Source organism: Pinus tabuliformis, chromosome 8, assembly GCF_031772625.1.
Source record: "Pinus tabuliformis cultivar Carrire ecotype Pingquan chromosome 8, CPIR1, whole genome shotgun sequence".
In the NCBI taxonomy this organism is placed as follows: domain Eukaryota; kingdom Viridiplantae; phylum Streptophyta; class Pinopsida; order Pinales; family Pinaceae; genus Pinus; species Pinus tabuliformis.
Window position 1 is genome coordinate 2,076,614,922 of NC_142294.1, and position 25,398 is coordinate 2,076,640,319.

At 37.5% G+C, this 25,398-nt stretch overlaps 1 protein-coding gene across 2 annotated transcripts in view; it reads right to left on the reverse strand.

Moving 5' to 3' along the window:
* Positions 1 to 25,398, reverse strand: part of ABCC13 (multidrug resistance-associated protein 11) — a 547,614-nt gene that overhangs the window by 210,396 nt on the left and 311,820 nt on the right. For both annotated transcript variants that reach the window (XM_089375024.1, XM_089375023.1), the window contains 2 exons: positions 25,283 to 25,394; positions 25,129 to 25,182 (listed from right to left, as the gene is read on the reverse strand). In XM_089375024.1, coding sequence (XP_089231150.1) covers positions 25,129 to 25,182; positions 25,283 to 25,394 — 166 coding nt within the window. The remainder of the gene's footprint in view (positions 1 to 25,128; positions 25,183 to 25,282; positions 25,395 to 25,398) is intronic.

Below are 25,398 nucleotides of genomic sequence, written 5' to 3' on the forward strand. Positions count from 1 at the left end.
ATATAGAGGTATTGCTGTCGTGTATTTATCTTTGTCGAGTGAGTCGGTTAGGCACCCAGTTGTACTCAGAAAGACTGCATAATAATATAACTCTCAGAATAGCTGCACCAGTTTTCCCACATTGGGTTTTTCCGGTGACATTTGTCCAAAAATAACAATGTCACTTGTGTGCTTGTTTTCTTTTAGTTGATGATATGTAGATGTTGTGACTATATTGTGTTTATTTCGGTATTTAAATGGATTAAATAACTTTTTCGAATTTAAACAAGTAGAAGAAATAAACCAACAGAATACAGATTAATTTTCTAATGGTAGACTTAGGAAATTCAACAGTCTGCATGGCGGGATCTCCCCAAAAACCCCCTGGTGCCACTCCAACAAGGCCAGTTTGTCTAGATGGACAGGCCGTGACAGAGCCCCTATCTTTGCGATCCTCAACTCCACTGCCCACTCTATATCTCCATGTCATAGATTTGCCTCCATCCGGTTAGCGGACAGATCTTCCTCCATCCAGTGAGCGGAGACTCTCTATGGTGGATAGGAGTGCATTCCCCTCAACACTACCATCTTCCCAACTGTGCCTGTAAATTCCATCTCTATCTTCTGCCATTCAGTGGTGACCCCCCCAGCAAGTATAACCACTAGATACCCAACACTACATTGGTGTCCGAAACATCAACTACAAAAAAGTGATCAGTGACTGAGTAGTTCCCCATCACCACAGTCAATCCAAGAACATACTTCATGCACTGCATGGTCCGGTCTCCTGACACCAGCATGGAGAACTCCTCAAATTTCTCTGTGTGAATGCCCCTACGCTCCACCATCTGGGCATCAATAAAGTTGTGGGTGGCCCCATTGTCTACCAGGACTGACACTCACTGCTTCTTTACCGTCCCCCTGTTCATGATTCTCAAATACTTCGGTACTCCCCGAAGTGAAGCAAGGACCCCCCCAGATGGGGCAAACGATCCTCCTTTAGATGGTGGTGGCCCTCCCGATGACTGTCCTCCCTCATCTCCCTGCTCTGCTCCCATCTCGAACTCCTCATCAGGCTCACTGTCTGAATACACTTGAATGTAGTGGGCCTTTCCCTTGGTGCACTTATGCACGGGTGCCCAATGCTCCTGGCACGTGAAGCACAACTTCCTCCTCCTTAGGTCTCTGCAGGTCTCCTCATCCATTTGGCCACATCCCCCATCCTTCTAAGGTAGTCTAGTTTCTCGGTTCCCCTGTGGGGTCGTGGGTCTAGTGGGGGCAAAGGCTCGAGTCTTGTGAACTACGTCAATCATATCCTGGGTCCTGGAGATAACATCTGTAAGTGATATGAACTTGTGGGTCCTCACCCAACCCTGCAGTGGCTCGACAAGCCCCTCCACAAATAGCATGATTAGTCGAGCCTCCGAGATGTCTGTCACCATCAATGCCAGTCTTTGGAACTTTGTAATGTAAGACTCTACTCTGCCAGTATGCCTCAGACGGGCTAACTCCATAAAATGCAACTCTGGGTCTTTCCTCTCAAATCTCTCCAGTAGCCTTTGGGTGAACTCTGTGTAAGAAGTCATATGGATGTGTCCCAATTTGATTAGCCCATGCTACCACCACTCCTCAGAATCCCCCTCCAAGTGAAGAGTAGCAAAGTGAATAACAATGGTCTCCTGCATGGGGTTCAGGTGGAAGTATGTGTCTAACTTCTAAATCCAAGCCCTGGCTGAACTCTTGGCCAACCCATCAAAGTTAGGGAGTGTAACCTTCCCTACTATCTTCTACACCTCCTGGTTAGATGGTCCCCCTTTGCAGTGTGCTCCAACCCTAGTAGTATGTCTCTCCCTGAGGTGTATTTACTCCCCAAAATACATCACCTGCTTAATTCAGGCATCCAACCCCTCATACTCATCAATACTGGATGCAACTGAATTGACCAAGTCTACAACTCGGCTTGGCTCCTTCTACGACTCTAGCTCATCCACAAAATGAGCCATAGTGGGACGGCCAGCCTACCATGCTGGGGAGTGTGTGGGGGATGATAGGTACGACTGCACCCTCTTGCTCTGGAACCTCCCTCACCATGGGGCTCCCCTTACGGCCTTCCATTCATCTACAACCTCCTCACCTGTTGCATCATGTCTATCATGAACTGCCCTTGCCTCAACATCTATTGATTGGTTCTCAATAGCTCCTCCAAAACCTAGTTTTGGCCCATTTTTGTGGGTTGCTCATTGTCTTCTTGGTTGTCCATCCTGCCTCTAATATTTTCCACTTCAATGTTCGAAAATGGATCTGGGTCTCCTTCTCTACCTCAACACTTGCCTCTGCCTCTACCACGGACCCTCTGGAAAACCAACCCTTGATATCTTGGTGGCATTACCTACTCCTGTTCCCCACTCTGGCCAAGAACATGCTCTGATACCACTGTAATATTCCTAATGGAAAAATTTACAGTGATAACAAAAACATGCAAGACAATTAGCATAAAAAATTTCAATAAACACCAATAAACCAGAAATGCTCCCAAACACGCCAAAATGGGCAATTTTATTATATATAACTGCTGGAGTACAATGTGAAATAGAAAGAGTGCACCTGGGCTTGCACAAGGCAAGCTACAAGCCTTAGGTGGTCGATATATCAATGCCCAACTACTGCAGGAGTTTATCTACCAGAAACTTATGTTGGCCCCAATAATTTTGCATTTTTGGTTGTGTTGAGACTCTGATTTGACCCCTGAAATCTGCCCAAAAAATTATGCAAAAGTAGATTTGAGATCCTTGCCAAAAACCTAGAAGAACCTAGAATGGGTTTTCTCTTAGTTTTGACGCTACAAAATTGACCCCAAATTCCCAACACTTATCCACTACCGATAAATTTCGGCCTACAAGAAATTCTTTCTTTACAACCCTCCAAAATAATGGAAAATCTCCCTTGGCTCCCTTCTAACTCCCACGTAACAACACAACCCCAAATACCACTGAATGGGACCACCCACAAAAACTCCCTCTCAATTACTATGCAGGCCTGGGCAATGTCTGCATAGCCTCTGTTACCACTCAAACCTGCAGGGGACCTAAAGGGGTTCCTAAGAGGGCAATTGCTAGGTTAAGGGCAATTGTGGAGGCTTAGCCCACTGTCACCATAGTTAAGTCTCCTTGCTCTTTACGGACTTTCACCAATGGAAGGAGTCCCGGTAGTGTAGGGGTTCACTTGTAAAGTATATGTCGAGGGATAGGTGAGAAGTGACCTTGAAAACCCTTTCCCGATGATGGAGTGAAGAATGGAGCTTGCTTGCTCGTTAAGCAAGGGACTGGGTCCACCAGGGATAACAGGTGAGGATTGGAGGGTTGAGGGAGAAAGGATAGGTTTATGATCAAGCTTCTCAATCCTTATAATAATTGGGAAACTTGGATTCCCAAGTGGTTCTTAGCAAACAGTCTTTATTAAGAAGTGGGACCACACAAGCCCAAGTGGACCCAGCCCAGGTTCAGGGATGGAATGTAATAACCAATGATGTTCCTATCCTGGACAAGGTGAGGGGAAAGGAACAAACAAGAATACTTTCTTCAAAAGGTTGAGTTGATCCTATTGAGGTATAGCCTTGGGGATGCCTAGGCATAATTCAATCCTAGAGCTAGGGATTGAGATTCCCGGAGACTCCACCATTAGAATTACCTCAAATTTGGAGGAGAGGGAGACGACCCACCAACATAGTAGCCTATCGGAGATCGAATTTTTTCCTTGGGTCAATTCCCGAGAAATTAATGCCCTAGGTGACCTAATGGGGCTAGACTTGGAAAAAAAGGGGAAAATGGTTAAAAGAGGGTTGAAATGATCACCCTTTTTGCTGGGGATCAGTGCCTAGTTCACTTGGGGATATGGAGTCAATGATAATGAGGAGTAAGAACTTGGTTTCTTAATCAAGGAGGCTCAAAAAGTCAACTTCATCCAATATTGAGAGTGTTAGTGTCAGTCTTTTCAGCCTTCCTCCAGTGATCAAATATGCTCTTACAAAGTGGTCTCAGAGTTTCAAAGTCAAATTTTGTCATTTCAGTGAGTTTTCAAGCAAAATTTGGTCACTAGGCATTAGGTCTAGGGTTTGCCCAAATGGCGGTCCATGTCATTATTCAGCTGAGTTTATCATCATTCAGAGGGTTGTCATTATCATCTCAGTGTCTAATGAGTCATTTCACACCTTGTTCATGCTTCATGTTGCGCCCAGGCAAGGTCATTTCCCTCTCCTAGGGTTTTGAAGGCAATTTCTCTTGGATGGTCAAATCACCGGCAAAACTTGTTTCCTGATGTTCATACACCTTCCCCTATCCTTAAAGTACCTTATCAAACACTCCCCATCCCTTAGATCCGCCAAATTCCTCATTTTTGTACAAACCCTAGTTTCTAGCTACAACCTGGCAATTTTCTAGGTTGGGCCTGTGTTTTGCTCTTTTCGACCCCTTCCCCTCACTCAATCTCTAAGATTCCACTTTCCCCTACTTCCTAACATCCCTCCCCACTCCCAAAAATTTCCCCAAGAATTTAGAAGCCCCCTATCCCCTTCATTTCGCTCCATTTCGACAAAATTCCTTGCTTCACACATCGGGACAAGTTTCACTCAAAAGCTGTTTCTGAGCAATCAAAGATGAATTTTGCAAAACTGAGAGAGGTTTTTGTCCACAACATGCCAAGGAAGAAAAACCTCTTTCACTTTTTACACAGGTGTCATGGTTTGAGAGAAATGTCAAAAATACCGGCGAGAACGAAGGTGCTCCAAGGACGGTTGGCCAAAGCACAAAAACGAAGGAAAACGCCCGATCCACTCCAAATTTTGGCCAAAGCCTCTTTGACTGAGCATGGTACTTGATTGGGGACTCTCAGCCCAAATTTCAAGAAATTTGGAGAAAATTTTGTCATTTGTGAATTTTTTGTGCAAATTACAGGTTTTTCCTAGGAACCGGTCTCACCCCGGGTGAGACCAGTTTGAAGGGCTGCTCGGAATTTTGAAAACTTGGCATTTTTGGAAAGGGCATTCAAAAAGAAAAATTACCAATACTTGGGAGAAGCCTGATTTTGAGTTTTGAGCCTCCAAAAGCTCAAAATACACCTAAAAAATGACTTTCTGCCCACTTTTTGAGTTGCAGAAAGTGACCTTGGGAGAAATGGTTTTTGAGGGATCAAATCAACACCAAATTCAGAAATTCCACTTGGGATGGAAAGTAGACAGGCCAAGCTTTCCAATGAGCCATCTTGCACCTGATTTGGACCAGTGGAACCCACTCAAAAACAGCTGTGAAGGGGCGCGACCAGAACTTCCAGATTTGCCAGAATTGCCATTTTCGGTCAAAAAACACTGTTTTGACTATGGTTGACCATTTTTACTTGTAGATGATGGATAAATGTAATATTTTCATGGCACTTTGATAGATTTTATCTCTCTTTACCCTTCTAGAAGCTTCTTTGATGTAAATAGTGAATAATTAATGCATGGATGAGTTAGCTAAGTAATAGAGGCAAGTTGTTGGGCTGCCTATTTTCTAGTTCTTAGTTTACAATTAGTTCAAACTGCTCCTAGGAAGCTGAGCTCGACCCCTAGAGGTGGGGAAAGGAGTTAGATGGTCTAGGAGGTCTATATTATGCCTTCTCTTTCTCATTTTGATGGTTGGACTCTTGTGGGAGAAAGCATTATTGTGTATTGTACATCTACTTCTGCAATTTAAGGAAAGAAAGGCCAGGGTTTTGCAGACTTCATTGTGGATTCTTGTGGATCATTGTGTTGATGGTGTGTCTTCTAATTGTTACTGTAAGTTTGTTTATGTGTTACATCTCTCTTTCTTTGCTGCTAATTGAACAAGATAAAGTGATAAAGTTTGAATTCATGCATGCCATGCTCAGCTTTTAATTCTGTTCAATATCTATGTTTTCCACTGTTTAAAGAGGATTCAAAGTCCTTGTTTGCCCTCTTTAACCTCCTCTCTTTCTTCCCTGATCACTCATCCAAGTCAAAGGCATCAGCACAAGTTCCTACCTTGCCCCAAAGAACCCCCTGCAAAAATTGTGCTCCATCCCCGCACCCTAAATTGCACTCCCTCCAATTGCCACCAAAAACCCAAAAATCTTTAAATCAACCCCCCTTATCAATTTACTAGCCTAATATCTTTGATCCTAATTGGTCAGCTTATTATATTATAAGATCTATCAAATCTGACCCGAGAGAGCCTTCTCATACCTCGTAGGGCTAGCTACGAGGTGAAATGGTTTGATGTAGCCTTGAGAGTTTGTCTATCTCAGCCTAGGTGAATTCCAAGCGCTAACAGAGAGAAAGAAAGAAAAGTGACCTTCAAGCATTTATACTTCAAAGCAGATTATGCAAGCTTATCAAGATAAATAAATCTCTAGGACATTCCATTCATATAACATTGGCCCACACATTAAATTAGCTAAAACATGCTCAATTCCACATTTCGACAGTCAACAACTAGCCCTAATTTTAGCAACATTCCATTCATATAACATTGGCCCATACATTAAATTAGCTAAAACATGGTCAATTCCACATTTCAACAATGCAACAACTAGCCCTAATTTTAACAGTGTGCAGCAACAAGAATAATAGCATCAAAATTTACTTACAACGTTATAGAGTATATTGAACCAACATTTCGTTTGCTCAATAAAGCTCCAAGACGAGAAACAACCCAAATCCACACATAAAAATTCTTTATGATGGATAAGGGGGTGGCCCCTTGTTCTCCAAGTAGTAGACCTGTGGTGCTCCTAGTGGGTCTAAGAGCACATAAATGACCCCATGGGTCTCCATATGAATCGGAGATGCCTATAGATCCTTTGCAAGGGTCTGAGTGGTGGAATGAATGCTGCCATGACATTGAACAAGTCTTGGGGCACCTGCCAAGAGTGTGGTTCTCCTGTGGGGGCATAATGTATCAAGCATATCACCATCATCCCAAAAGTGGATCGCTAGTAGTCTCTGAGCATCGATGAAGATCTGTGGAGTGTTGTATGTTGTTGTGGAGGCCAATGGCTCTCTATGCACACCCTATATGTGTCAATGTAGACCTCTGAGGGTTAGGATCCCACATGTTATCCTGCACAATATCCCAAGGCTGAGAAGGGAGATCAAAGGAGGTAACCTCAAACCACTTAGCATTCAACAGCTAGCCCTATTAAACCAGAGAATGATCTCTCTATGAATTCACAGCCAATGATGACTGGAATGGGAAAAGATGTTAGGTTAGATATGTTTGGCTCAGGAAGGGTTTTGAAAGTCTTAGGGTTTCACTGGATCATGAGTGAAAATCAGGGAACTAGGTCAACAAATCAAAGGTTTCAGCTGCAAGATATATAAAGGAGCAGAATAGTTATGCTTTTGTGATACTTAGGGGTTTTGTCGATGTAGTGTAGGGTGGAAAAACAAAGATCAAAATGATCATGGCAAGCATGAATTCATTTATCAGACAACAAGTGACATAAACATGGAATTCCTAACAAAACAGAGCCTAAATTAAGAATTATGTTTATAACCTTAAAGGAAAATCACTGAAAACATAGGCATGGAAAGAGAATGGAATTATCATTCATATAAAACTATAACAGAGAAAAAACATTATCACAAACTCACAACACAAGAATTTAGAATAATAGTTGCAACTGTCCTTTGAATTTCTGCGAAAGTGATGAAGTACAAGTTCCAAGAGTTCTACTCAATCTCTATGCCTAGTTTTGTTTTATTTAAAAATATAAAAAATATATAAGAATTAAGAAGTTTTTCAAAAACGCTTAACAAAAAATTGAAAATTCATTTTTGGTGGCTTTCGTGGTATCTATGTTCCACTTCTCTATAATTAAATGCACTTTAATGTTTATTTAAAGTTAGCTATATGAAAGTGGTAACTGGTTAGCATTTAAATTTTATGATCATTTAAAGCATTCAATATTTAGAAATTTAATTGTTGGATCATTATTAAAGCATTGTGAGTTTATTGAATAGCTTATATTGCTTAGGATATTTGATGATAAATGATTGTTTTACGTGGTTCATATTTCTGCAACATTTAATAAATAATCATTTAATCATTAACACCATAAGGCACTGGTACATCAATCTCTAAAATCAATCAGGTGTTAATCTTCCTTGCTGTGTCTCCCAACCCAACTGGTCCACAGTTGGTCTTCCCTTATCCCATAGGGTCTACCCCCCTTAGCCTCGGGAGACGACTTAAACGGAGAGATCGGGGATCGGGGTGACAATGCCTGCTCTGAACGTTGTCATGACAATCCGCGCAACAATATTTTTTGGCACCGTTGCTAGCGAAAGAGTTTTTCTGTCCCTGGCATTTCAACGACATTCATCCTTCCCATTTCTCATCTTTTAATTTCAGTTGGCAATGACAACATTTTTTGGCGCCGTTGTCGGGGACAGAGTTTTTTTCTGTCCTTGGTTTATTCGACATTCATCATTCTTTCATCTTTCTTATCTCTCATTTGAGCTAGCAGAGTCAACATTTTTTGGCATTGTTGACCTCTACCGGTCAACTACCCATGCAGTACACCCCCTTTTTCTTTGCAAGAAAGGGGCAGCACCTGACCAGCGTGTCTGCGCCATCCAACAGTCATCAACAACTTGATCATTTTGATTGTAAACCCAGTCTGCATGTATGAATTGTAAATAATCTTAGCAGATATGAGTCGTGTATGTGAATTGCCTAGGTGGACCTAACTTTCTAGTGGTAATCTACGTCCCGGAAGGATTTTCGTCTCACCGATCCATGGATCGGCAGAGTTTTCCTTCAAACCTGACCCCAAAGCCGGGATGGATTTTGTCATTGGAATTTTAGGAGAATCCTAGTGTGTTGATCTGCTAGATTATAGTTGTGTCGCAGAACTGGGTGATTTGTGAGGGTCTATGTTAAAGGGGTTTTCTCCCTTAAGATGTAAATTGTAAAAGTCATGATGTAATGTGTCCTGAGGGTCGAAAAATGTTTTAAATCCCCTCATGAGTCCTAAGTCCTAGGTCCTAGGTGATGTTTCCGAAGGCTTAGTTCGATGATCCATTTTAAAATTAATTAAGAAATTAAAAAATGAATAAAAATAATAAAATAAATAAAAATTAAAAAATGAAAAAAAATAATAATAATAATAATAAAAAAATTATTAAAAAATAAAGCAAAAACCCTAACTAATAAAATAATAATATTTTAAGTGAATAAATCGACGGATGAGATCAAGAGATGTCTTGATCCTCATCAACGGTCGAGATCATTTCTACATGGATCACTCGAACTAGCCGTTGGGATCATTTCCTTTAAATAGGGTGCTAGGAGTCATTTTCAGATCATGGGATCTGTGAGTCTGATACTGAAGAATCTCTCTTGTAAATCTGTTTCTGGTTAATAAAAGAAGACTTTGGGGTCCATATTTTGCTGGTGTTACTCTCTTAAAATGCTGTGAGATTGTTGTAGTTTCTGCATATTTTATTTTCAGTCATTGATAATAGCTTTTTTAAGAGTATTGTGAGCACAGGTATCTTGTTCACTTGCTAGGATTTGGGTGCTGTTAGGGTTTCTGAAGTAATGGCAGGTATCTCCATTACTTCCTGAGATCTAGCAGCATTTTTGCCCTCTTTACTGATGGTTGTTTTGAGATGTGCAGAAAACCATTTTCTGAAGGAATATTGTGGGCATTAGGGGAAGTTCTTGGCTGAACCAGCTAACTCCCGCAAGCATTTTTTGCTGAGCCTAGTTGGATTTGATCCTAGGTCTATCATTCAGTTTTATTTTCTGATTTGCATGAGAGATTTTCTGAAGTTCTTCACAATGACAATCTGAAATTTCTTTTCTTTAAAATGTTTTCTGTGCTTATTGATGAATCTGGCTTTTAAGGGGCCAAATCTGTAAATTAATCAGCTATCCTAGAGCTGTAAATTTTTTGTGATTCTAGGTTAATTTTGAAGGGTTTCACTTTGAAGTTTTGCATATTATTTGTCGGGTTTTTTTTCTTTTTTCCTCTTGTAGAGACAAGGCTCTACAGTTCCAGATCAGTGGATTTCAGTGGCAAAAGACCAGCTTAAATGCATTGTTCTCAAGGATATCTGTTGACTGACCCAGCAGAATAGAGGAATCGTATGAAGTCGTAACATAAAACTACCATTGCAAAATCTTCCCGGGTTTCCAAATCGCTGCCGAAATCTTTTTTTTTTTTGGGATCCTGCCTAAAACCAAACAGTGGCTTTAGGTGTTCTGCGTGTCTGTGGTATTAATCAATTTATCAGCAGTTGCGGCATTTCCTTTTCCTGGCAAAAGTCTGAGCTCCGCCTTCCGAAATCGACCCTTATCAAATCTGCGGGAGGGTGAGGCACAGACATTGGAGCCTTAATCAACTTCGATCAGAGAAATATCAATTTTCACCATCCGCTGTCAAATCCCTTCGCTGCATTGTGCGTGGAGGTGTCAAAACATTAACAGTGGGAGCTCCAGCATCGGTCTTCAGTCAGTTCACTGGAGAGATCATTCAAACACCGGATTCCTCAGCCAGGTAAAAAAAAAGGCCGATCCTCAAATCCACCCAAGTGATTTCTGAATCCGTTGCATATCTTCGGTAAGCATCAATCGGTTCTTTGTTTTCCCTTCTATCGCACTGAAATTTTTTACGTGTTCTGTCAATGAAATCGATCCTGCTTTAACGCGCAGAGGTATGATGTTTTACGCGCAGTGGAATTTTCGTTCTAAGTTACGTCTGGGTTTGCTTTGGCATAGGGTTTATACGAAGTTTCGAACCATGTTTTTTTTTTTATTTCGATCTTTCCCTTTGAATATAAATTCATAAAGGTCAAGCGTATTCATAAAGGTCATGCGTAGTTTTAGTGTTAGATTTATATTTTGATTTTTATTCTAATTAGATTTTAATTTACTTTTAGTTTAGGATTTTAGATATTAATTTAGTCTTTTTTGAATTTTGCTTTTAAAAATGAAATATAAAAAATAAAAAATATTCATAGGTTTTAGGCTTAGTTTTAAATTTTTATTTTAGATTAATTTTAGTTTAAATTTCTTTTAGTTTTGGTTTTCTTTAAAATTTAATAAAAAAAATATATATAAAAAATAGTAAAAAAGATTTTATTTAATTTATTTAGGTTTAGTTTTAGAATAGATTTTAAATTTTAAATTTTTAGACTTAAAAAAAAAAAAAAAAAAAAAAAAAAATAAAAAAAATTGGAAAATTTTCTTTTTTTTAGATCCAGTTATTTTCGGGAATCATCATGTTACATCTTTCATGCTGAGATCTAAAATTTTCAAGCCGAGATGCGAAATTGATATCTGGTTAATGGTTCTCATGGTGTTTTAAAGCATTCATCTTTTCTAAATTCTCAATTGTTGGATATCGTTTTGGTCATTCTAAGAGCATTGTGATTTAGCTGATGATAGATGATTACTGTTCATGGTCCATATTTTTATATCATTTAACAAGTAATCGTTTTAACCACAATCTCTTAAGGCACTGGTCTGCTAAATTAATCAAATCCATCGAGTGCTTTTTATATCGTATCTCGTGTCTCCCAACCAACTGGTCGACAGTTGGTCTCATCATCTCACAGGGACTACCCCCCTTAGCCGCGGGAGACAGGCTTAAACGGAAGGATCGGGGATCAGAGTGACAGCCCCCTGTCTGAGGGTTGTCGTGTCAATCCGCGCGACAACATTTTTTGGCGCCGTTGCCGGGGAGTTTGTTTTCTCGGCATTTCAACGACAATCTTCCTTCTCATTTTTATCTTTTCATCTGGCCCGGCAGCGCCAACATTTTTTGGCGTCGTTACCGGGGATAGAGTTTTTCTGTTCCTGGAGTTTCATCGACATTCACCTTCTCATCTCTCATTTTGAGCTGGCAAATTCAACCTCTTGGGTTATCATTTGGATCTTTTATTGCTTTATTTTTCGCCATATCAGTAGCACCTCTTTGGTTTGTTTCTTGTTTGAGTGGCGACTCCACTTTCTCATTTTTCCCAAACAAGAAGCTTTCCTCATATCTGCTTGTGGTTACTTTTTGGATCCTAGAATCAGATTCATTGTTCAAGTGGCGACTCCACTTCTTTCATCTCTTAATTTTCTTGAGCAGAAATCTCTTTCTATCATCCATTTGATCCCTTATTGTTCATCATGGATTATTCATTTAAACCATGTCATTTTACTGATAATCTCCATGATCTTCCGAAAGAAGCCATTGGTAAATTATTTAAGTTCTCGGGTGGTGATTCGGTCGCTGTTAGAAAGCATTTAAACATGTTTACTTGTGTAATGATCATATATTGTAGACTTCCTCAGTATAATCATGAAGATTTCAAGATGCGTCTATTTGTCCATTCTTTAGAGGGTGATGCCTTGAATTGGTTTAATAATTTTCCTAATGATTTTTTCACTTCTTTACAAGACATTCTCAATGCTTTTAAAGATAGATATGATAGTCCAAACAACTTGCCTTCTACCTTTAAAATTGTGCAAAAGAAAGAAAGTAATCTTATAAAAAATCCAGCTGTTGAAGAAAGTTTTCAAGATCAGAATGTGTCATCCACCAGAAATATCGCAGACCAAGTTCATGATAGTGAAAAATCATGGACAAATGACAATGAAAAGGAAGAGCAAAAGCAAATTATACAAGATCTAATGATGCTGGTAAAAAATATGGAGGCTAATCAAACTAATTATGTCAATGACGTGAGAACTTTGTGCACCCACCTTGAAAAACGTAATAGGGAGATAGAGATTATGCAAAATCAGCATGCTAAGGAAATTGAGGCCATGAAAATTAAATATGAAACAGAAATTAGAAGCATGCAAAGCAAGATGTCAGTCTTAGAAGAAAATATGGTGACCATGAAAGCTGATCATGATAGGGAAATTGATTCTATGCAAAACAAGTTATTAATTATGGATCATCAGTTGGCTGACATGCAAGCGAATCATAAAGAAGAAATAAATTTCATGCAACATTGCTTGATGGACATAAAGGAAAAGAATGATAAAGTAATAAAACACATGCAAGAGCACCATGCCATACAATCAGTGCTATAAGGGATGAATGCTCTAGTCAGATGGATGCCATTAGAATACAAGTTCAAAAGATTCAACAATGGTCAGATGATAAGAGAAACCAGGAGCCTTCTCATTTGTCGCAACAAGTTCCATCTTATTATGAGGAGGTCATTAGGTGGTTAATTGAAGATGATCCAGATAAGCTTAAAAACGATAAAAATCAGATGCAAGACACAAAAAGACTTAGCATGCATATCTTACACACTTCATCTGATAGTTTTGAAACAGAAAGTACCAGATCATCAGTAATTCAACCTGCCAGAAAGAAAAAGTGCAAGAGAAAGAAAATAAGAAGAAGATTTGACGCATCAGACGGCCGTGAGCAGCTTGATTTTCGGATAGGAAAAAGTCCTACCATATGCAAAATTGGACATGGCACATCCGACAAGCAGCCGTCAGATTTTCCTGAAAGCAGGCAAATGCTCAGTATGCACTATATTGAACACATCTAATGCCATGGGGCATCTTTTGTATCGTATTTCTAACCCTACTCCTTGTTTTTTCCGCATTTTTATTTCTGTTTTAGGATTAGATTTGCTTTTCTAGATTAGTTAATAAATAAAGAGCTTTTATCTTTCTTGTGCTTAATGTATATGATGATTTTTGGATGGACGCTACTTATTTTTGTGTTGTATGGATGCAGATTCTGGATTCTCACATTCCTGCAAGCAGCAACGTGTCCCCAAGTAGAGCCAGATGTTGACCTCTACCGGGAAACTACCCATGCAGTACACCCCCTTTTTCTTTGCAAGAAAGGGGCAGCACCTGACCAGCGTGTCCGTGCCATCCAGCAGTCATCAGCAACTTGATCATTTTGATTGTAAACCCAGTCTGCATGTATGAATTGTAAATAATCTTAGCAGATATGAGTCGTGTATGTGAATTGCCTAGGTGGACCTAACTTTCTAGTGGTAATCTACGTCCCGGAAGGTTTTTCGTCTCACCGATCCATGGATCGGCAGAGTTTTCCTTCAAACCTGACCCCAAAGCCGGGATGGATTTTGTCATTGGAATTTTAGGAGAATCCTAGTGTGTTGATCTGCTAGATTATAGTTGTGTCGCAGAACTGGGTGATTTGTGAGGGTCTATGTTAAAGGGGTTTTCTCCCTTAAGATGTAAATTGTAAAAGTCATGATGTAATGTGTCCTGAGGGTCGAAAAATGTTTTAAATCCCCTCATGAGTCCTAAGTCCTAGGTCCTAGGTGATGTTTCTGAAGGCTTAGTTCGATGATCCATTTTAAAATGAATTAAGAAATTAAAAAATGAATAAAAACAATAAAATTAAAAAAAATTAAAAAATGAAATAAAAAAAAATAATCAAAAAAAAATTATTAAAAAAATAAAGCAAAAACCCTAACTAATAAAATCATAATATTTTAAGTGAATAAATCGACGGATGAGATCAAGAGATGTCTTGATCCTCATCAACGGTCGAGATCATTTCTACATGGATCACTCGAACTAGCCGTTGGGATCATTTCCTTTAAATAGGGTGCTAGGGGTCGTTTTCAGATCATGGGATCTGTGAGTCTGATACTGAAGAAGCTCTCTTGTAAATCTGTTTCTGGTTAATAAAAGAAGACTTTGGGGTCCATATTTTGCTGGTGTTACTCTCTTAAAATGCTGTGAGATTGTTTTAGTTTCTGCATATTTTATTTTCAGTCATTGATAATAGCTTTTTTAAGAGTATTGTGAGCACAGGTATCTTGTTCACTTGCTAGGGTTTGGGTGTTGTTAGGGTTTCTGAAGTAATGGCAGGTATCTCCATTACTTCCTGAGATCTAGCAGCATTTTTGCCCTCTTTACTGATGGTTGTTTTGAGATGTGCAGAAAACCATTTTCTGAAGGAATATTGTGGGCGTTAGGAGAAGTTCTCGGCTGAACCAGCCAACTCCCGCAAGCATTTTTTGCTGAGCCCAGTTGGATTTGATCCTAGGTCTATCATTCAGTTTTATTTTCTGATTTGCATAAGAGATTTTCTGAAGTTCTTCACAGTGACAATCTGAAATTTCTTTTCTTTAAAATGTTTTTTGTGCTTATTGATGAATCTGGCTTTTAAGGGGCCAAATCTGTAAATTAATCAGCTATCCTAGAGCTGTAAATTTTTTGTGATTCTAGGTTAATTTTGAAGGGTTTCACTTTGAAGTTTTGCATATTATCTGTCGGGTTTTTTTTCTTTTTTCCTCTTGCAGAGACAAGGCTCTACAGTTCCAGATCAGTGGATTTCAGTGGCAAAAGACCAGCTTAAATGCATTGCTGTCAAGGATATCTGGTGACTGACCCAGCAGAATAGAGGAATCGTATGAAGTCGTAACATAAAACTGCCATTGCAAAATCTTCTCGGGTTTCCAAATCGCTGCCGAAATTTTTTTTTTTTTTGGGATCCTGCCTAAAACCAAACAGTGGCTTCAGGTGTTCTGCGTGTCTGTGGTATTAATCAATTTATCAGCGGTTGCGGCGTTTCCTTTTCCTGGCAAAAGTCTGAGCTCCACCTTCCGAAATCAACCCTTATCAAATCTGCGGGAGGGTGAGGCACAGACATTGGAGCCTTAATCAACTTCGATCAGAGAAATATCAATTTTCACCATCCGCTGTCAAATCCCTTCGCTGCATTGTGCGTGGAGGTGTCAAAACGTTAACAGTGGGAGCTCCAGCATCAGTCTTCAGTCAGTTCACTGGAGAGATCATTCAAACACCGGATTCCTCAGCTAGGTAAAAAAAAAAGGACGATCCTCAAATCCGCCCACGTGATTTACGAATCCGTTGCATATCTTCGGTAAGCATCAATCGGTTCTTCGTTTTCCCTTCTATCGCACTGAAATTTTTTATGTGTACTGTCAATGAAATCGATCCTGCTTTAACGCGCAGAGGTATGGTGTTTTACGCGCAGTGGAATTTTCGTTCTAAGTTACGTCTGGGTTTGCTTTGGCATAGGGTTTATACGAAGTTTTGAACCATGTTTTTTTTTTTTTTTTCGATCTTTCCCTATGAATATAAATTCATAAAGGTCAAGCGTATTCATAAAGGTCATGCGTAGTTTTAGTGTTAGATTTATATTTTGATTTTTATTCTAATTAGATTTTAATTTACTTTTAGTTTAGGATTTTAGATATTAATTTAGTCTTTTTTGAATTTTGCTTTTAAAAATGAAATATAAAAAATAAAAAATATTCATAGGTTTTAGGCTTAGTTTTAAATTTTTATTTTAGATTAATTTTAGTTTAAATTTCTTTTAGTTTTGGTTTTCTTTAAAATTTAATAAAAATATATATATATAAAAAATAGTAAAAAAGATTTTATTTAATTAATTTAGGTTTAGTTTTAGAATAGATTTTAAATTTTAAATTTTTAGACTTAAAAAAAAAAAAAAAAAAATTGGAAAATTTTCTTTTTTTTAGATCCAGTTATTTTCGGGAATCATCATGTTATATCTTTCATGCTGAGATCTAAAATTTTCAAGCCGAGATGCCAAATTGATATCTGGTTAATGGTTCTCATGGTGTTTTAAAGCATTCATCCTTTCTAAATTCTCAATTGCTGGATATCGTTTTGGTCATTCTAAGAGCATTGTGATTTAGCTGATGATAGATGATTACTGTTCATGGTTCATATTTTTATATCATTTAACAAGTAATTGTTTTAACCACAATCTCTTAAGGCACTGGTCTGCTAAATTAATCAAATCCATCGAGCGCTTTTTATATCGTATCTCGTGTCTCCCAACCAACTGGTCGACAGTTGGTCTCATCATCTCACAGGGACTACCCCCCTTAGCCGCGGGAGACAGGCTTTAACGGAGGGATCGGGGATCAGAGTGACAGCCCCCGGTCTGAGGGTTGTCGTGTCAATCCGCGCGACAACAGGCATCATTTCGATCTTTTCATTGCCATATTTTTTGTCATATCAACAACTACTCTTCGGTTCATTTGCTGTTAGGGTGGCGATTCCATTTCTTTTATTTTTCCAGGCAAGAAGCCTCCCTCATATTTGCTTGTTTGTTGCTTTTTGGATCCTAGAATTAGATTCATTGTTCAAGTGGCGACTTCACTTTCATCTGTTGATTTTCTTGAGCAAAGATCTCTTTCTATCATCCATTTGGTCCCTCATTATTCATCATGGATGGTTTATTCGATATTCATCATTCTTTCATCTTTCTTATCTCTCATTTGAGCTAGCAGAGTCAACATTTTTTGGCATCATTTGGATCTTTTCATTGCCATATTTTTTGTCATATCAACAACTACTCTTCGATTCATTTCTTGTTTGGGTGGTGACTCCATTTTTTTTATTTTTCCCAAGCAAGAAGCCTCCCTCATATCTTCTTGTTTGTTGCTTTTTGGATCCTAGAATTAGATTCATTGTTCAAGTGGCGACTTCACTTCTTTCATCTCTTGATTTTCTTCAGCAAAGATCTCTTTCTATCATCCATTTGGTCCCTCATTATTCATCATGGATTATTCGTTTAAACCATGTCATTTTAACTGATGATCACCATATATTCTAAAAGTGGCCATTTCTAGATTACCTTTGTTCTCGAGTGGTGATTCAGTCACTATTAGAAGGCATTTATGGAGTTTTTATCGTATAACGTTCATGTATTGTAGAGTTCCTCAATATAATCATGAAGATGTCAAAATGCATCTATTTGTCCTTTCTTTAGAGGTGATGCTTTGAATTAGTTTAATAATTGTCCTAAAGACTCTTTCACTTCTTTACAAGACATTTTCAATGCTTTTCAAGATAGATATGGTTATCCAGATAGCTCGCCTTGTGCCCCTAAAATTGTGCAACAGAATGAAAGTAATCTTATAAAAGGTCCAGTTGTCGATGAAAGATTGCAAGACAATTCTTCATATCAGAATGTGCCATCCACCTGTACCATTACAGATCAAATCCAGGATAGTGGAAAAGCAGGGACAAATTGTAAAAATAGTGTTGACAATGAAAAGGAGATCAGAAGCAAATTATACAAGAACTAATGCAGTTGGTAAAAAATATGGAGATCAATCAAACTAATTACGCCAATGATGTGAGAACTTTATGTTCCCACCTGGAAAAACATAATAAGGAGATGGAGATCATGAAAATTAAACACTCTGATTACATAATCGACATGCAAAATCAACATGCTAAGGAAATTGAGGCCATGAAAACTAATCATGACACAAAAATTAGTTTTATGCAAAGCAAGTTATCAGGCTTAGAGGAAAATATAACGACCATGCAAGCAAATCATAAGAAAGAGATAAACTCTATGCAACATTTCTTGATGACCATAAAGGAATAGGATGATAAAGTAATAAAAGATATGGAAGCTAATTAGATATGTCTTCAGAATAAGTTATTAACCATGGAAGAAGACCATGCCAGGGAAATCAGTGCTATGAAGGTTGAACACTCTAGTCAAATAGATGCCATTAAAATATAGGTTCAGAAATTTCAACAATGGTCAGAGGATGAAAAAAACCAGGGAACGTCAATAGATCAGGAGCATCCTTATCTGTTACAGCAAGCTCCATCTTATTATGAGGTCCTTTGTTGCATTGAAAAGTGGATAATTGAAGGTGACCTGGATAAAAGGGAAATTAATAATCAGATTGATGCTCACATGGTTAATCCACCAGTCACTAAAGATCAAGTTATAACTCATGGCACCTGTGAGATTGATCCATCATCCTTGATAGGGCAGATGCAGAATGAAGAAAGACATGTCACGCATATCTTACATACTTCATTTGAGAGCTTTGAATCAGAAAGTTCTACGTCATCAGTGATACAACCTGCCATGAAGAAAAGCGCAAGAAAAAGAAAATGATAAAAATATTTGATGCATCAGACGGCCGCGAGCAGCTTGATTTTTGAATAGGGAAAAGTCCTACCGTATGCAGAATTGGACATGGCACATCCGACAAGCAGCCGACAAGTTTTCTTGAAAGCAGGCAAATTCTTAGTATACACTATATTGAACACATCTGATGCCATGGGGCATCCTCTGTATTTCTAACCCTACTCCTTATTTTTTCAGCATTTTCATTTATGTTTTAGGATTAGATTTACTTTTCATGTTACTAGATAGTTAATAAATGAAGAGCTTATATCTTTCATGTGCTTAACATTATATGATGATTTTTGGATGGACACTACTTATATTTTGTTGTGTGTTGCATGGATGCAGATTCTGGATTCTCACATTCCTACAGTGCAGCAACGTGTCCCCAAGTACAGCCAGATGTTGACCACTACATGTCAACTACCCATAGCAGTACACCCCTTTTTCGACAAAAGGGATAGCACTTGATCGACGTATCTGTGCCATTCAACTATCATCATCAGCTTGATCATGTTATGTTGTAAACCCAGTCTGCATATGTAAATTGTAAATAATCTTAGCAGATCTTAGTCATGTATGTAAATCGCCTAGGCAAATCTAATTTTCTAGTGATAATCTACGTTCTGGAAGGTTTTTTGTCTCACCGATCCATGATTGGTAGAGTTTTCCTTCAACCTAACCCCAAAGCCGGAATGAATTTTGTCATTAGAATCTTAGGGGAGCTTCGAGTCTATGTAAAAGTAATTTGGAAATATTCTAACTAGTTGATTAGGTTATTACAAGTTACTTGATCTGCTAGATTATATTTGTGTCGCAAGATTGGGTGGTCTATGAGGGTCTATGTCAAATGGGTTTTCCCTTCGAAATGTAAAAGTGTAAAAGTCATGATGTAAAGTGTCTTGAGGGTTAGAAAATGTTTTATCCCCTCATAAGTCCTAAGTCGTAGGGGATTTTTCCAAAGGCTAAGTTCAAGGATCCAAAAATTAAAAATTTAAAAATAATAATAAAATTTAAAAATTAAATAAAATAAAATTTAAAAATAAATAAAAAATTTGAAAAATAAAATAAAATAATAAAATAAGTCAAAGTTCTGAGAAAATATATGCAAAATTTAAATTTTTAATATATTAAAATGCACTTAAAAAATTTTGACAGATGAGATTAAAAGGGATTTTGATCCTCATCGACGGTCGAGATCATTTTGACATGGATCATTTGAACTAGCCATTGGGAATTTTTCCTTTAAATAAGGTATCAGGGGTCATTTGAGATCATTCGATTTGAGAGTCATGTGCTAAAGAAAGCTCTCTTGTAGTCATTTTTGTGCAATAAAGAAAGACTTTGGGGTTGAAAATATTGCTAGTGTTACTCTTCTCGAAATGCTGTAAGATGTTTTATTTTTCTGCATAATTTTAATTTCATCCATTGATGATAGCTTGATGAAGATTGATTTAGGCACAGGTATCTTGTCTGATCTCTGGGGTTTGAATGATAGTTTAATTTCTGAAATATAATGGCAGGTATCTCCATTTGATTTGAATTTCACTGTTGTTTTCTCCCTCTATGTTAATGGTTGATTTAAGTTGTCGAGGATATCCTTAATTTTGAATTTACTGGGCGTTAGGGGAAGTTCTCGGCTAAACCAGCCAGCTCCCGGATTGCGTTTTCTGAAAGATCCCAACAAGTTTTAATCTTGGGCTTATCATTAGAATTTTTGCTACAGATGCATGAAGGGTTTTCTGAAGCACCTCACATTAATTTTAAAATTCTGAAAATATTTATGTGGCATAACGATAAATCTGGCTACCTAGGCCTTCAGTTTGTAAATACTGTAATTTTTTAGCTAATTTAGGGATTTTAGATTTGTTTCTTGCACATATTATCTTTGGGTGTTCTGTTTTTTACCATTATAGGTTGCATGTACAGGTTTTGAGAAAATTTTCAGGGTTTCCATCAGGCAATCTGGAGCAGGAAAGATTTAAAATTTTGATCAGGTTTCTGGACTACATGTCTACAACCTGCGTTTTCATTTTTCACTGTTGCCTGGGGTTTTATTGCCGCAGGAAATCTTCGAAATTTTTAAAAGCCCACAGGCTTTGTTGCTGCTTCATTCCACGCTCCACCTGCAAGCATTCTGCCAACAAACTCCTTCACACTACTACCTTTTACCCTGCTCACTGTGTCGATTCCCTCCACATGCCCACGTTTTTCCCTTGCTTTCATCTTCACTTGCATTTCCTAATCCATGGCTCCATTTCTCGGTCGAATCTCCTCGCTGATGCCATTCTACCAACAACATCAAAATCTGCAGCTCCCTCCTTCTTCGCTGCTATTATCGCAGCCCAATCCTGCCCCTCCGTCAAGTTGTTGTTAAGATTCCCACGCAGCCATACGTACATCTCTGCTCTTTGAAGCATCGAACCAGCAAGCCGCTATACCTCTACCAGCGTGCTGTTCATTCCCTCTCATTTTCCCGTAGCATCCTTGCTCGCAGTCCCACCACTCCTCTGCATTTTCTTTCACCAACGTGTTGCCCCAGCTTCGTCTACCCAGCTCTAGGAATATCACGCAGCCTCCATCTCCTCCTTCAGCTCCTCATCGTCCGCCCAAATGCAGCTTCCCTAACCTGCAAAAGCGTAATAAAAACAAGCGTACGACTTTTTTTAATTTCATTGTATATACATGCTATACGATTAGGGTTAGTTTGATTTCATTGTTAGATTAGATTAGGTTTCTTAGGTTTTATTTTATGATAGTAGTATCATTTTAAATTTTTGATTTAATTTTATGGTATCATTTTTGTATTTAGAAAATATAAAAAATAAAAAATCATAAAATATAAAAATCATAAAAAGTTAAAAAAAAAAATCAATTGCATAAGTAGAGCGTAGGTAGTATTTTAGGTTTTAGTTTTATTTTCTAGTTTCATTTTTAGTTTTGATGCTTTTGTTTATGTTGATATAATAAATAAATAAAAAATAAAGTTTAGTTTAGAACTCAGTTTTTAGAATTAGATTTTTTTTTAATTTTAGATTTCATTTTTGTATATATTTTAAGTTTCATCTAGTTTAGAATTAGACATTTGTCTTTGTTCAGTTTTGTCTTATTTAAAAATATAAAAATATAAAAAAGCATCAAAAAGTTCCTTTTAAATTTTAGATTTAGATTTCTTTAAATTTAGATTTAATTTTTTAAAGTTTGATAAAAATTAAAAATTAAAAAAGGCATAAAAAAAAAATTTCTTTTAGAATTAAATTTTAGATTTAGATTAATTTAATATTTGATTTTTTTAAGTTAGGTTTTAGTTTTAGTTTATTTTCCTTTTTTATTTAGTTTAGTTTAGTGTTAATAATTTTAAGTTTCATTTGCTTTAGTTTTGCTTAACCTAGTTTTGTTTTATTTAAAAATATAAAAAATATATAAGAATTAAGAAGTTTTTCAAAAACGCTTAACAAAAAATTGAAAATTCATTTTTGGTGGCTTTCGTGGTTTCTATGTTCCACTTCTCTATAGTTAAATGCACTTGAATGTTTATTTAAAGTTAGATATATGAAAGTGGTAACTAGTTAGCATTTAAATTTTATGATCATTTAAAGCATTCAATCTTTAGAAATTTAATTGCTGGATCATTATTAAAGCATTGAGTTTATTGAATAGCTTATATTGCTTGGGATATTTGATGATAAATGATTGTTTTATGTGGTTCATATTTCTGCAACACTTAATAAATAACCATTTAATCATTAACTCCATAAGGCACTAGTACATCAATCTCTAAAATCAATCAGGGGCTAATCTTCCTTGCTGTGTCTCCCAACCCAACTGGTCCACAGTTGGTCTTCCTTTATCCCATAGGGTCTACCCCCCTTAGCCTTAGGAGACGGCTTAAACGGAGAGATCGGGGATCAGGGTGACAGCCCCCGATCTGAGCTTTGTCGTGACAATCCGTGCGACAATAGTGTCATATGGCATGTTTGTTTCGGTTTCTTTTAGTTGTTGATCTGTAATATGTTGAGCATGCACTAGTGTTTGTTTTTCAGTATTAACATTGTAAATAACTTGGTAAGGAAAAATAACAAGAAGGTAGGAATAAATGAGATAAAGTGCATGAAGGGTTTCTAAGTAAGTAAAGTTAAAAACTTCAACAGTTGAGCTGTAAACATTGTTTACTTGCATTCTTTCTTATGATTAACTAAAAATTCAGTTTGAATATTTAGGAAATCATAGCCTCTTACATTTCTGCCTTTCCACACACTTTTAAATCAAATTACTGTTCAGAGGTAAAGAATCAGCCCTTTCTAAATATTTAAGTATTAACAAGGTTTAAGCACCTGCCTTAATCTGCTCATAACATTGGTCATCCAAAAAAATTTCAAAACAACAAAACATTTTAAATGCTCTAACACAATTACTTAACCTAGAATTATCTCAGAGGACAACAGCAAGTAAAGCTGCATTGCATCTAGACCATTCAACTTTAATGAAGTGAATTTGATCACCTAGAGTGGTAATCCGAATTCCTCAATGTATATAATGATGTAAAAACATGGAAAATGGTTTTGTTGGTCAGCGTGTCGAGAAAAGACTCATTTTTGTACTCTTTATCAAAATTTTCAGTGAAATACAAGGAAGGTTGGTTTGATTAGCAAGGATTCATGTGACGATCTCTGTTGGTAATGTGTGTTGAACTTATTTTTCCATGTTATTTTACACAGATCTCATGTTTGGTTTAACTAGTAACTGATTCAGAATTCACATGGTTGTGCTTTGCATCTTGTTAACCAAGCAGTTTATGTTTTTCTTCTAAGTCCTTCTTCACCCTACTCTACAGCGAATTTAGATCAAGATATCGGCATGTTGTCTATCTTGCCCTTGTTTAGGTATAACCATCCTTGTCCTTTTTCACTAAAGACTATTACTAAGGTGACTACATGCCCAGTGGATGTAATTTCACACACCTACTTGCAACTCAATCAAATAAACTTGTTTCACTGATTAACATAACCAGCCTAAAATCTAGATCCTATCAGTCATTTAGTTGATTGATAGAAGAACATAACGAGAGAGCCCTCTCCAAGGCTAGGGGGGCTGGACCTTAGCCTAAAATAGGTTTGTGGTTACCCCTTGTGATCCTTTTTTCAGCTTAGAGGTTAATTACAGGGTGCTAACAAAACCCAAAATATCTTTCATAGGTGACCTATATAATGGGAAGCCTCCCATTTGTGAAAGTCCATAAAGAGCAGGGGATTGTGGCTATGGTGACAGCGGGCCACACCTTGTTGTTGTCACCTTTTCTAGTGTTTGATTTATAGGGTACCCCTCTACAATTCCTACAAGATTTTGAAGCAACAGGCACCATACAAATACTAAGCAGGATGTCCTTCCATGAATAGTCATGTCCCAAGTTCCAACTAACAGACACGTCCTTTCATATTATTATTATTATTATTATTATTATAGCAATTTGCGATTTGTAATAGGCCAATGGCCCAGTAGCTTGTAGCATTGTTTTTGGACTCTAGAGGCCATTAGTGCCTCATTGATTATGTATTTTGTTGTTGATATTTATTGCACTTGATTCCATTTTGATATTTTCAACCTTACATGGTATATAAATGAGCAAAATTTTCCTTTTTTGTCTCTAAGGGTTTGGAATATTAAAAAAAAAAATCATAAAAAATTAATTTTTTTATGTATTTTTTGCTGGTTTGAAACACAATTGGATAGAAAAAAGGTTCAAAACCTGGTTCGAAACCTGATTAGATAGATGGAAGGTTCGAAACCAGGTTCCCACTTTTAAAACTACGGATAGGCCTTCTATTGTTAGTCTTCACTTTCTTGTAGCCTTCATGAGATTTAGGATGATAGGCATTTATAGGAGTAGATGATTATGCAAAAGATCGTGTGCTCTATTCTGCAGGAATAGCATGAAACTTGCAGCACAGGCATCCAAGGAGACAATAACAGTAAGGACAGACAAAATGGTCATCATGTTAATTTGCATTTACCCTTGAGGAACCATCAATTAATTGCATACTGGTACTGACATTGTCAAATGGTTCACTGTTTTTAATAACATTGAAATGGTTGTCAATGATATCTTAATAATTCAATGCACATATATAGCTTATAACATACAAAGACCACAAAACGAAAATACTGGAAAAGCAGAAAAAAGGGATTGTTTTTTAATGTTTATCTTGTACTCACCTGCAATTTGCTGTAGATATACCCCAGTGGCACCAATAGGAGGAGAAATGTCCACTGTTTAACACAAAATTCACACATAATTTAACCGGATATGAACTACTATCAAAAGACTCTTGGTTTTTACAGTATATTAAATTCTCTGATGGAAATATACCTGTACCAAACAGAGAACCACAGTAATGCCAAAAAGGCTGAAGAAATTTGCTAGTACAATGTTTAAAATAAAGGGAAGAGAGTCATCAATGGCATATTGGTCCGAGGAAAACCTGC